Here is a 14,174-nt window from a genome sequence, read left to right as displayed (position 1 = left end):
ATGTTCAAACCCCGCCCTCCCCCGGCGCACTGTGCCAAATGCAAAACAAATTCCCCCAATATAGCAGTGGTGGCGGGACAAAGCAAGTCATAATTACTGATTGGCTGGGCCCGACCTTCTCCCTGTGGTCCCACGTCCCTTGCTGTTCTGAGCTGACCATGTATTAATAACTTTTTAAGCACCACTTTTTCCAGGAAGAAGGAAGCAAGGGAGAATGTCAGCCATAGAGATACATAGAGGACTCATCTTTGTATTGTGCCATTATGGTGCCTGTGACAGCATGGGCAGCACCATTGAGGCAATCTCCAATTTGAAGTAATAAATGTTCATATTCGCAATTGGCTAATCCCTCCTGATGACCTTGTTGGACATGACTCTAACAGGGTCAACAGCAAATGAAGTTCGAAGTCCCACCCAGTTGACTACATTAAAATGGTGGAAGCCATCAATGGCGCTGCCCATGCTAACACAGCCTTGGCCACTAGAGGCCACTATCCTTCTCTATGTCAGCTCATTGTTCACATTCCAGAAAGTGGTATGAGGACATTGAGAGTGCCCCCTGGCCAATCTAAGAGGCCCTTGTACCCCTCAGGTAACGCCCTCTTCACCTTTGATGGACATTTCCAGGTACAAGTCAAACAAACTTGACCAGATCATGTTTATCAGTACAAAGCAGTGAGTCATCTGTGAAGTGTGTTTTCACGGACTTGAATTGTTCCTGTAAAGCCCTCAAACTCAACTCTGGACCTCAAAGCCAGTTTCACTGCACTTTTTTCATTGTTCCCCTCTAGTCAGGGGCTGAGTAAGGCTTGTCTGTGACACCAGGTGTGAGCAATTAATTGTCAGGTAGAACAGAAAACCAGCAGGCTTCGGACCTCGTTGGGTAAGAGTTGAGTACCCCTGCTGTAGAGTATCGCCATGTGTGTTTTCCCTCATTGTACTATAATGTCACTGTTCATAGCACTCTTCACAAATCTTGACTTCAGAATCAGCAATGCGTTTCAGGTTGCAAAAATAATTTCAGTGTCTGAGAAGAGGTTAGAAAACAGGAAGTGTGGTCTATGCTGTTATATATTCAGTTGAAGTCGGAAGTTTAAACACTTAGGTTGGAGTCATTAAAACTTGTTTTTTCAACCACTCCACAAATTTCTTGTTAACAAACTATAGTTTTGGCAAGTCGGTTAGGACATCTACTTTGTGATGGACAAGTAATTTTTCCAATAATTGTTTACAGATTATTTTGCTTATAATTCACTGTATCACAATTCTAGTGGATCAGAAGTTTACATACACTAAGTTGACTGTGCCTTTGGACAGCTTGGAAAATTCCAGAAACGTATGTAATGGCTTTAGAAGCTTCTGATAGGCTAATTGACATCATTTGAGTCAATTGGAGGTGTACCTGCGAATGTATTTTAAGGCCTACATTCAAACTCAGTGCCTCTTTGCTTGACATCATGGGAAAATCAAAAGAAATCAGCCAAGACCTCAGGAAGAAAAAAAATTGTAGACCACTAGTCTTGTTCATCCTTGGGAGCAATTTCCAAATACCTGAAGGTACCAAGTTCATCTGTACAAACAATAGTACCCAAGTAAACACCATGGGACCACGCAGCCGTCATACCACTCAGGAAGGAGACACGTTCGGTCTCTTAGAGGTGAACGTACTTTGGAACAGAACAACAAAGGACCTTGTGAAGATGCTGGAGGAAACAGGTACAAAAGTATCTTTATCCACAGTAAAACAAGTCCTATGTCGACATAACCTGAAAGGCCGCTCAGCAAGGAAGAAGCCACTGCTTCAATCCCGCCATAAAAGCCAGACTATGGTTTGCAACTGCACATGGGGACAAAGATTATACTTTTGGAGAAATGTCCTCTGGTCTGATGAAACAAAAATATAACTGTTTGGCCATAATGACCATCGTTATGTTTGGAGGAAAAAGGGGGAGGCTTGCAAGCCGAAGAACACCAGCCCAACCGTGAAGCACGGGGGTGGCAGCATCATGTTGTGGGGGTGCTTTGCTGCAGGAGGGACTGGTGCACTTCACAGAATAGATGGCATCATGAGGGAGGAAAGTTATGTAGATATATTGAAGCAACATCTCAAGACGTCAGTCAGGAAATTAAAGCTTGGTCTCAAATGGGTCTTCCAAATGGATAATTACCCCAAGCATACTTCTGAAGTTAGTGCAAAATGGCTTACGCACAACAAAGTGAAGATATTGGAGTGGCCACAAAGCCCTGACTTCATCCCATAGACAATTTGTGGGCAGAACTGAAAAAGCGTGTGCGAGCAAGGAGGCCTACAAACCTGACTGTTACACCAGCTCTGTCAGGAGGAATGGGCCAAAATTCACCCAACTTATTGTGGGAAGCTTGTGGAAGGCTACCCGAAACATTTGACCCAGGTTAAACAATTTAAAGACAATGCTACCAAATACTAATTGAGTGTATGTAAACTTCTGACCCACTGGGAATGTGATGAAAGAAATAAAAGCTGAAATAAATCCCTTTGACATTTCACATTCTGAAAATAAAAAGTGGTGATCCTGACCTAAAACAGGGAATTTTCACAAGGATTAAAATGTCAGGAATTGTGAAAACCTGAGTTTAAATGTATTTGGCTAAGGTGTATGTAAACGTCTGACTTCAACTGCATATATTCTGTATACATGCGTCAAAAAGCTAGAGACGCAATGATGTGCAGGAAGTAAAACAAAGGCACCAGATTCTGTAAACAATGCAGGTGAGGGGAATAAAAATACTTTAACAAAATAAAAATGTGCATTTGTTGAAAACAAGGAACTATTGGGTTTCCCCAGAAAGTGTATTTTGCTCCATAGCACTGGATCTGCTTCTGCAACCTCTGACATAGCACAAGGAATCAGTCAGACAGTTGGAAGCAAATTCAAATGTTTATTTACAACCTCTGTTCGTCAGAGTAAAGTGATCTAAATACAACAACAAAAAATGAGCAAAATGGCAGCTATCCTCCCTGAGCTTTACAAAAACAAAGCACAGTACCTGTGGGTGACAGCAGAGAGAAAAGGAGATGTTCTGTACAGAGCCCTAATGCCATTTACAGAGGGAGAGACATACACAAAACTTCATATACACTATTAGAACAATACATCAAGGTATCTTCTTTTTTTCAGCAAACATCATGCCTTTAACATCTTTCCAAGAAGGCTGAACAGCTGGTGATGTAGAATAGAGAAATAGATTGCAAAACATCATTAGTTTAACAAATTGCATACAAACCAGGTGGCAATTTATGAGTCGGGGTCAACTAACTGGCTTTAACAAAACAAGGACAGATACCAGTAACTGTTTTTAAGATTATAAAAAGGAAGCTACTGTGGAGGACTTGTTAGTAAGAGAACAGAGTCCAGAGTTTATGAACTGGAAAATTGGGAGTTGTTCAGAAATGTACAAGAGGTAGCTGGTCAAGTCCCTGTATCGTGATATACCTTACTGGTTGTGGGTGACATAATGGCTGATCAGTGAAGATGAGATCAGTGAACTCAGCGCTCTGGTGAGAATCACTTAGAACTAATTTCAGTCTCATGAATGTTTCGTGACAATAACAAAATAAACCAATCAACAATAACCTCAGGTATTGGCTCCGAGGGCAAAAATGTCCTTCACTGAGTGTCTATTTTAGTGACATTGTTGGTTTTAATCACTACATCTAAAAAAATATTGACTAATTGACCCCCCCCCCCCCCCCTTCCAATACCTATCAAATGTCATCAGCGGGGACAAGACAAGGGAAAAAACAAAGCAGATGAGTGTTTCAGTGCACAACCAGCGTTCATATTATACTGTACATATTATCAACTTTTATAGAAGTAGGGAAGAGTTCCCTCTCAGTGTAAAAGTTACTCCTTTGCCCAACAGAGACTAACGGTCTCTTTGTGTTGTTCACAGTAACCCCTACTTCCTGTCAGTCATCACAATCCACCGAAACGAACAAAACAAACCCCACCAACATACACACAAGACTTTAAGACAGACTATGAGATCCACAGACGGCAATGGCAATCGTAGTCATGTACATTTCAATCCATATATCGAAGGTATGAAAAACAGAAATCCGCTTGCGTACCAAAGCAGTAGTCTCTGGGTATAAGAGTCTCTGGAGTCATGTGGCCAGCAGATTTGGCGTGGGCATTGTAGTCTCCTTCAGTACGAGATCTGTCCATGGAGCACAGAGCTGCCACCGTTTTACTGGACCTGCATTTTAGGGTGAGACACAGGGGTGCTAGGTGTGTGTGTATTTTCATACATATGGTGTGTTTGTGTGTGTTTGTGTGTGTGTGTGGTTAAGCAACAGAGGTGAAATCCAAAAAGTAGATTAAGTAAAGCATGCATATTGCTTCTCTTTAGAGTGATGCTTTGGTGTCAAGGGAAGGAAAGTGAGCATCACTGACATGTGTTCCCCTAGTCACTCAGTGAGTGGTTAAGTGCGAGTGGGATGTAGGTGGGAGTAGGGTTTGCCGTTTGGCCTCTAGTCCTGGTTGTTCTGCGTTGGCTGTCCAGTTTGGCTTTTGCCATGGTTCTCCTTCTCCTCTTCTTCACTGACAATGAATTCCTCAGGAGGCCAACGCAGCTCGCCGCTCTCCACTTCCCCCTCCGTGGGCTCCACTACGATGGAGGGCAGGCGGTCTTTCAGCTTACAGCAGCGCTCGAAGTCTGAGGGGTCTGGAAAGATCTGAGGAAAGCACAAAAACACACTTAAAGTCCTGGGTGTCCTTGGGTCTGGTCAGTTTTTCATGTGGCACCATGCTACATTTTACAGCTTTGGAAAGCATGGTGCCAAAGCTGCTTTTAAGTGCTTACAACTTGTTATCCAACACCGTGTGACTGACAAATGGGGAGATTATACAAGAGCAAGTCATAGCATTGAAAACCTACAGCAAGTCTGTTATCGTCAAGAAACAAAAAAATCAAGCACACTAAGGAAGTAGACCTTACTAATAACTTAACCAAATGAAAACAAGGTGATAGATATTGTCACGTTAATTTGTCATATGCACAGGATACACAGTACAATTAAAATGCTTACTTACTCTGTGACAGGATGACTAAATAACAACCAATACCCTGATGATACTGAAACCTAAGCAATGGGTTGACAAAATTATTTTTAAAAAGCAGTGAAACCTAGACCCAAATGCGTTGTGGGTGTGCAATGCCAGACTTGCGGATTGTTTTGGATCTAAAATGAAGGGCATGAGAGATTACATGCATTCCCTGCCTTCCTTTTGCTCTCAAGACAAGAGAAATGGCAACAACAAAAAAAGAAAAAAATAGCATTTCCTGGTCCAAGAACAGCATTTCTTATGTTTGGATAAAGTAGAAGAATATTTTTAGATCTGCATATTTCAGTGGGAGACATTGGAAGAGGAAAGCGATGTCGCTGTCTGGGCAAAAGCACAGTGGAAAGAAAGCATTAGATGAGGCTGAGAAGGATAGACGGAGAGAGTGTGAGGGTGAGGAAGAGAGGTAAGGGGGAGAGAGTGGCTGGGAGAGAGAGCGTCCAGCTGTGTCCAAGTCTCCCTGAATACAATGAGAGGGGGATGATGAGAGAAAGGGAGGAACAAAATGTTCTGAAAACGGCTGTGTTTCAGTATGTTTAGACGGGCTCATAGTAATGGCTGGAACGGAATACATGGAACGGCATCAAACACGTGGTTTCAATGTGGTTGATACCGTCACATTCACTCCATTCTAGCCTTTATCATAAGCCGTCCTCCCCTCAGCCTCCTATGGTGTGTGGGTATGTGAGTGTGAGCATGTGTGTTAGTCAGTGCATGTGTGTTTGAGTGAGTATGTGTATGTTAGTGCAGGTCTGAGAGATGGTGAGTATATGTGTGTGTTAGTGCATGTGTGCGCAGGGAGGTTTAGTATCTCCTTGCCTGCGTTGCTAATGTCTATGCGTCATCACCGAGGGGAATTGGGCAGAGATTAACCTTGCTATAAGACCACCGGCAAACACGTCACAGCTTGTTTTACTTCCAGCGACAGGAAACGGCAATGCGTCGCCAGCGAGGCACAATGACAGCTATTTTGGGTTGTAGCTATTTTGGGTTGTAGTTGTAGATCAGGAATCACTCCAGCGCTGACTCAAACAACAATTGAAGCTGCCACAGAGAAGCTCTCACCTCCGTAACATAATCAACCTCCAGTTCCTCTGCTCTGGAAAACTGCATTCCTTACATCACTCTTTCAGCGATGAATACCATGTTGCCTTGCAGAAACACAGCTGGCATTCAGGTGATGGACTCACAAATTGGACCAAAGCCAATGAATTTGGATGAGGAAGCAGTTAATCACCCAGCTGTCTGTCCATCCTCATGGGCAGAGAAGAGATCTTCACCACCTCCTTCCTTATCCTCACAGGACAGACACACAGCTGGTGTGTAAATGGTGAGGGGCAGGCAGCCCACCTTCCTATAGGATCAGTCTGCATCCTCTGAGTCAACTCTGACACATACAGGTCACAGACGATCATAAAGGAGTGGGCTGGCCTTAATATGGCCCTGATTGTTTGTTTCCAGAGATGAACCATTGACCCAGCAGTAATAAACAGAAGTAGCAGAAACAAATCAAACTTGTCAAGGCCACCAGAAGGCTTGCTATTCCGAAAGTTGCCTCTCTGTGGGCTGTGACATTGCGATTCTACAAACTCCTATTCATTTCCTTTGCATGTTTTTAAAGTCTTTGCCATCATCTCTAACTCCGTGCAAAGCTGCACTCCTCCCCACCATGAGGCAAATACACATTTTTCCACCACACAAAGACCATTTCCTTAAACAACCCCCCTAAATTCCTAAAAAAAGGTTTTGTTTGCATAACTTGCAACAATAACGCTGATGATTAGACCTCCTGATTGGGAAAACAAACCACTCCTTACCCATAGTCCCCTGGGTGAGCTGCTTACAGTAAGAGCTATAATGGAACATACAGCCTTGGCTGTCCCTAATCCATCCTTTTGTTCAGAGGGTTACTAATAGTGGTGGGGACATTTGAACAGTGACATAAACCAATTAAAAAACTACTACACCCCCCCCCCCCCCCCCCCCCAACAAAGTAGAAACTTGAACTTGTGTGTGCGTGTTACCTGGAAGGAGAGCCGGTCCTTGCTGGGGCTGAGCCTTATGTCCTCCATGGGGGTGCTACTGATCATCACCTCAGTCATGTCGTCTCCACTTGGCACAAACACTGGGCTGGAGAAAGACATAGGGGAAAGGACTGGGTTATTCCACCATCTACTGTTAGTCCCAAACTTTCACACTGAGGAGCATTACACAGAACAGGTATATGTGTCCCAATAATGGTGCTGTACAAGAGGCTGCACAATGAAGAACTGATAGGTTGGTGTAATATAATTTACGTGTAGCTATTACTTTGGGAAGTAATATGCAAATTCATCCAGTCCATTTAGTGAGATGACCGAGTATGACTTTCATGTAGTTGATGTGCATGAGATATGGCCCTTTGGTATTGTGTTTGCAATGAAAAATCTACACATAAGCCTTGTTCAGTCTTTTGTTTGGTCTGTATGCATGCATGCAGTGGTTTATATTTAGTCTGACCACTGACAGACTATGCAGCATAAATGTAGTGCACAACAAAGCTACACCACCACCAAGATGTGGTTTGCATTGAGTAGCCATGTCTTCATACAAGATGAGGTATGATTTAACTAGCAGTGAGGGGACAGTCATAGCAAGAATGCATTGTGGGCGTGCAGTGCAATTTGACTGGAACCCCTAACACGGGACGGACCCAATACCCTCGGTTACATCAAAAGGTTCACAGAACTTTCCATTTTAGTTGAAGCAACAAGATGTTGTTTATCCACTTCAGTGCACTGTACATGCTGAAGCACTGTAAGAAATGACTGAACTGAGGCACTTTGTGGGAGGAAAAAAAGTTATTCTTGGGATGTTTGAGAACCAAGATATCAACCGAGCAGAGCGTTCTTCTCACGCTTTCTATTTAAAGCCCGGTGGCACAGTGGTCAGCGTCCACAGGACTATGGTCAGGGTGGTCAACCCACTATAGGACAACTACAACTGGGACAGGAAACAGAACATACCGTAGATGACCACCTGCATCAGATGAGTAGCTCAAGCACATACTTGGTCCAAATATAACAAGTCAGTCATTTGTTTCCACAAAAAAGTAGAACATTGGGTGCCATTAACCTACTTTTAACCCTGAATATATAAAAAACATGTTTATTTTAGAGACGATGGAAAGTTAAGTGGTTAGCCATTTCAACATATTCTAGACATGACCAGTAAAACATTTTAGGTAAACCTATGAAGTGCACTTTTAAAAAATGAGCCTAAATTCTTTATCATCTCAAATTAAAATAGATATTTTCCCAATACTTGTCAAGTTTCCCCAGAGGTATTTTGACAGTAATCCTGTGTACAATGTCAGATAAGACCCTGAGCTGTGAACCCCGGACTTCGACTCCCTTTATGGAGAAATTAAGAGTGGCACCTTTCGATTTGTTAACATTCTGTCATCGGAGCATGAAACATTTTCACCATAAGAGGTTGTGGGCAAAAATAGAGATGTTTCCTATGACTCAGTTTGCCAATCTCTCATGTTACTTCACTGCTTTGTTGAGTTCTTCTTTCCAAGACGTCCATGTTTAACATCATTCAAGAACCTATTAATCCCTGCACAGTAACGTTAAGACAGTCTCCAATGGGAATCAAGACTTTCCATTAAAAGAACACGTCAGTTTAGAAAGCACCAAAATAACAACTTCTCTCATACTCTGACTGGCAAAAAACAAGTGGAGCTCAACAACCAGTATTTCATTGTACAGGGATTAAGTTCCAGATAAAAATCTTTAAACTTCGGTCAATCCAATAATTGCAAATAAAGGCCCTAGGCCATCCACATTTTCCAACATCACTTTCATGTAGAAAGTCAGCCTTTTGGTCCCATAATATAGGACCGAGGCAGATGCACACTTTATGGTGTATGGGATTTGTTCCTTATCCTAAAGAATGTGTACATCTATTCTGAATCTGTCAGAAAGAGTCTCAATGGCTTCAAACTGAAAAGGAGAAATGCGCGCGAAAAATCAATTTACAGGGCAACATGTGCATTGCCACACCCCGAAGCAATGGCTACTGCTGTTAATCTTTCAATATTTCCATTCCCAAGTTTGCATACCATGTGTCACATACAAATTGGGAGAAGCAAAAATGATTTCGTGCAGGTGGGAGCCACAGGGGAAACGCACAAGCCAAGACCAAAGGGCAGAATAGGTTTCTGGAATCTTGTACTTTTACAAGTCAATCAAGTCAGTGACAACAATAGCCGGAAATCTACAAATAAAAACTAGTCCAAAGGTTATGCAAGGTTGAGTGTCAAAAACAAATTGTCAGCAAAGACATGCTCTTGAACCCATTTCATTCTTGAGAGGGGAGGGAGAGTGACATAGGGTAAGCCAGAAACACATAGACACAGAGCGGTGACAGTACAGACCTGTGCAGAAGAGAGGGGAGAAAGATAAACACTGCTTGTGCCAGTCATATTTCTGCTCTGGGATCGTACAAACATCCTGCTCAGCTAAGAATAACAGAACGTCAGCCTACTAAAACATAAAGGGGCACAATGACAAGGAAGTGGAGGAGCAGACGTAACAATTCGACTCGGGGAGAGAACATACCACTCAAATACATTATATCTAAATGTGTCTGCTCAAGATTACGCAATGTGTCCTTTTTTGTGGAAGTATAATCAAGTATAATCAAGAGGCTCCAAATTGATGAGGATAATGGATTACCACAGGCTCACGTCAGGGATGCAGATAGGAAACACTTCCAGTTCAAAGTTGGCAGCCATTGTGTCAACTAATTCAGAGGCCAAGAGATCAAATGTCTTGCGTTCCTACTTCTACCCTAGCAGGACCCATACAAGTACACATTCTATAAGGGCACCTCAAACCCTCTGTCTAAAACGCCCACTGCCAAAGATCAGTCACGGCACTCCAAATGTACTCAAAACGTGCAGTCCAGATTTGACCTAGGATCTTAAATAATTCACCAGGATTGACCTGGAATGGCTCCTTTCTGAATGACCAGGACCATTCAGGTAATTTCACAAGGTTTAAGTCTGTAGTAGTATTGCCAAGTAGAACTTTTGGCTAGGCCTGTCATCCCATCTTCAATGGGCATGTGACATGATCAGGCACTTCAGTGCTTGGCACTTCAGTGACCCTCTTTAGCACTGTCCACAGGAACATCTAGGCCTACATACTGTACATAGTCACATGCTCATATGGGCTAATGCCAGTCCTATATGGGCTAATGCCAGCCTTAGACACATTCCAGTCAGAGGTCTGGCATGGGCATGAGACGCATCTCAGACTGACACGTGTCCAGGCTAAACAAATAAAAAACGAAGGATCAGAGGTCACCTGCTGCATTTAAAAGCTATAGGCCAAGTGAGGGGGTTATTTCAATCTAGATGGGCTTTTGGGATTCATTATGGCACATTTGTGAAGGTCTGTCTGTGGGTACATAGTTCCTGCCAAGTTGTCTACCAAGTCGTCTACCAGTCTCTCTACCAGAGGCCCATGCTCGCCCAAGGTGCTGATGGAGACCAAACATATATCCCCATAGCAATGCGACAGGATGGGATATTACATGTTGCATAATTGACATGGTTTCCCCTCTACTCCTCCCAATGCTACGCGCATCATAAATCTGAGGTGCAGGGGCGACAACACGAAGCGGCTGCTGACATTCCATGCCATCGCTGGACTGCCTGGTGGCCAAGTCACAACCTGTAGGTGTGTAGGGGGTGGGAGGGGGCCCGTGTCACTCTCTCTGAAACATGTTGGAATGAATGGGCCATGTCCTGATCACCGCTTTAGTCCATGGGCTGCTTTATGGAGTGGCTCAGCCTTCTCAGAATACAGGAAACACTTTCTGTGTTACTGGCTGGGCAGAAGAAGCTCATGTTTATTTCAACTCAACTTGATGACATATTGCCATGCCACATGTTTTTCTTAAAGATGCCACAATAGAGGCATTTAGTCCATGATGACCTGATCAATTTATAGGAGAATGACATGTTCTTGTTAAAAACAATTGTTTTAAGTAACACAACAACTGCCCATGGCAAAACATGGAAAGCTATCAAATGCCTCCCATTGGACTGCAGTTATATAATTAATGATTTTATCAACCTGAAATTCAATAACTAAACATTTTGAAAAAGGAACAGAGAAGTGCTACATTAGGTAGCAATGCATGAGAAAACAATAATCAAGAGATCTAAGCAAAAGGATCCCCCATGTAGCAGATTCTCTGAAGAACAGAGAAGCACACTGAAAGCGCAGACGAGAAGCTTTGTGGTTACAGTAAGTAACAGGGTCGGGTCTTCACTTCCTGGTGCAGGCAAACCGAGACTTGCAGAGGTAAAAAAAAAAAACAGAAGCAAAACAAAGTCTTGCTTGAAGTTTTTGGACAAAGTCTTCTTAACCTAGATGCAATGTTACTAGCCTATATAGGAGGTAGGAGTACACAGTAAAATGGAGAGATTGAGTCACAAGCCTCATCTATGTGATGGACCGACCATGAATGGGTAAGAGGGTCATTCCATCTCCCTCTATTACACCCTACCACAATCGCCTGCCAATAAAGGTCAGTAGTCCCAACCACTAAAGGTCAAATGATGTGAAACAGTCTTACATATGGTTTAACACTCATATTGTTGTATATTTGCTTGCCGAGAAACCAAGCTAAACTCATGTTATGTTCTTACTTCTGCAATTGTATGTAGTCTGACTAAAAGCTATTGCATCTCAATGCTCCCATAGCAACGTGAAAACATTGGGTTGCCCATCTATGTCCCCTTGTGAAAGGAAAAAAAGGTGATCCTCAGACACACCTGGAAAGACAGTCTTGGTGGGCCACCTGACACCATGTGAAAAACAGCAGTGCTTTGTTTGCGATCTGCTCTCTTTCAAGTGGATTACACGTTGTGAAAAAAATAATAATCCACTAACTGCACTTTGACACATTCAAGAGTGCATGTGTGATTGTTTGAAGGACTAAATAGCCTAGCTTCTTTTGACGATTTACAATTAAAAAAAAGGAAAATCGTAGTTCTCTTGATTATACCCATTAGCAAATATAAAAACAATGCTAAAAAAATCACATACAAAAATGAAATTCTGTTTAAAAAACAATCATTAAAAAAGTATTTCAGCAACATAGAAGTCTTACATCGCAGGTGGAAAAAATAAAATAAAATCATTACAAAAATACTTACCAGTATATTTGGGGAGAAAATACAGACATGAATTCACACCTGCAGATGATTCTGATGATCAAGGAATTAATCTGATATTGATGGTGTATTTCCCCCACAACGGAACGTCTGTCACAAGAAGATTAAACGCAAGCGTTTTTTTTTTAGAGAAAAGTAGAAATCGAAGCGGAGCTGTGACCTTAGTGAAACAAACAACCCTCAAGTATTTTTGCCCATCTGATATCCTGACTAGTTGAAATGACTTTTATGTAAGAGGCGTGTACTGTCCTGAAGACACACCTCTTTCACATGGGGTCCAAATTATTAAATGGAAGCAGCATCACTACGGACCAATCAAATGACAGGTGCCTCGTACCCGCGCTGACGATAGCAAGGGATTAATAATTTGATTGGAAATAGAAAAGATACTGCATCACGCAGGTTTCCATTGACCCAGGTTAATTCAACGAAAGCAATGTCGCAAAAAAACTAAATCATTGCGACATGTGTAATGGAAACGTCGGATATAGGATACATTTTCTAAAGATCGACAACATTTTTAATCGTTCGACAAGGGTGGATTATTTTGTCGAACTATCCTTATTGAGACAAATTGAATAAAGCACGTAACTATAAAGCTCCACTCTACACTGCTTGCCAAATCAATTTTTCAACTATAAACACGTTTCTTTGCAGGACAAGGCTTGTCATGACTTTTAAGAACGCCTGAATTGCTTCGCCTTGCATTTCTGGTTGGCTGGCAAATTTCACCATCCAATTATTTCAGATCTACATGAGTGCAAGTTTCACCATGTGGTGATATGTTGGCACATGAGAATTATTAGGATATGGGGCAAATATTAGTCAATTAATGCATTCAGGGGCGGACTGGGACACGAATTTTGCCCTGGCATTTTATCCACACCAGCCCACATCACTGTGCGCCTCTGCTCTAGCCATTTTGTTTTCCTCCCTGTTGTGCTGTCTGTTTCAGCATCTTTTTTTGTTGTTGCTGTCACTCTATGCTTCTTCTTGTTCTCTGTCTGTCTGCTTAAAACTGCACTGCAAAAATCACTCTGTCATTTCCTGGTTGCTAAAATAGATAAACGGAAATTAGGTGAACTATTATGTGACAAAACAAGCAAGTACAGTGTAGGGAATCATTCTACCATTTAAACTGCTGTGAAATATATTTTCCAAAAACAAAATTATTGTATTTTCAGCTGTTTGAAGCTGGTGTACAAAATAAAGTAAAAGACTCAAAAACTAAACATAAGAACAAGAAGCATAGAAAGAGTGCACATAGAACAAATCTACCACTTCTTAGACTTGCTTTCAATGAGAAAGACAGATCAATAACTCACATTGCTATCTTTATTTGGTCGGGTCGCCCAAAAAGCTTTAAGCCTAATACCTAATAAAAGCCAAGATAACGACCTTGGCTATATTGCAAATTAGTCTCTGTCAAATGTGTTCCCCCTGAATCAACACCGACCCTAAGTGTTAATTACTACACTCTTAGAAAAAAGAGGTGCTATCTAGAACCTAAAATTGTTCTTCAGGTGTCCCCATAAGAGAACACTTTTTGGTTCCAGGTAAAACCCTTTCCACAGACAAACGGGTTCTACCTGAAACTAAAAATGGTTTTACCTGGAACCAAAAAGGGATCTCATATGGGGACACCTGAAGAACCCTTTATTTCCCTAAAGAGTGTATTACAGGGTGCCACTACTTTGTTCAGTTGGTGGCAACAGCCCGTGATTTAGTCAGACCCAAATCATAAGTCTTCATCTTATAAAGTCATTCATTCTTTATTAAGAAGTATAATAAAGACTACTGAGGTATTACATAATTAAGTTATCTAACACGTCCAA

The 14,174-nt window shown here is 42.1% G+C and overlaps 1 protein-coding gene across 1 annotated transcript; it reads right to left on the bottom strand.

Moving 5' to 3' along the window:
• Positions 1-2,899: 2,899 nt before the first annotated feature.
• On the bottom strand, positions 2,900-12,607 carry LOC110497767 (protein LBH). Its single transcript, XM_021574119.3, has 3 exons — positions 12,322-12,607; positions 7,130-7,235; positions 2,900-4,717 (listed from the first exon to the last, which is right to left on the bottom strand). Exons 1-3 carry the CDS (start codon positions 12,348-12,350, stop codon positions 4,514-4,516), a joined length of 339 nt encoding a protein of 112 aa, XP_021429794.1. The 5' UTR covers positions 12,351-12,607; the 3' UTR covers positions 2,900-4,513.
• Positions 12,608-14,174: the final 1,567 nt, after the last annotated feature.

Source organism: Oncorhynchus mykiss, chromosome 19 (assembly GCF_057628025.1).
Source record: "Oncorhynchus mykiss isolate SJ-2025 chromosome 19, ASM5762802v1, whole genome shotgun sequence".
NCBI classification, from domain to species: Eukaryota; Metazoa; Chordata; class Actinopteri; order Salmoniformes; family Salmonidae; genus Oncorhynchus; species Oncorhynchus mykiss.
The sequence above is the reverse complement of the archived record's forward strand: the minus strand, read 5'-3'. Positions and strand labels throughout refer to the sequence as shown.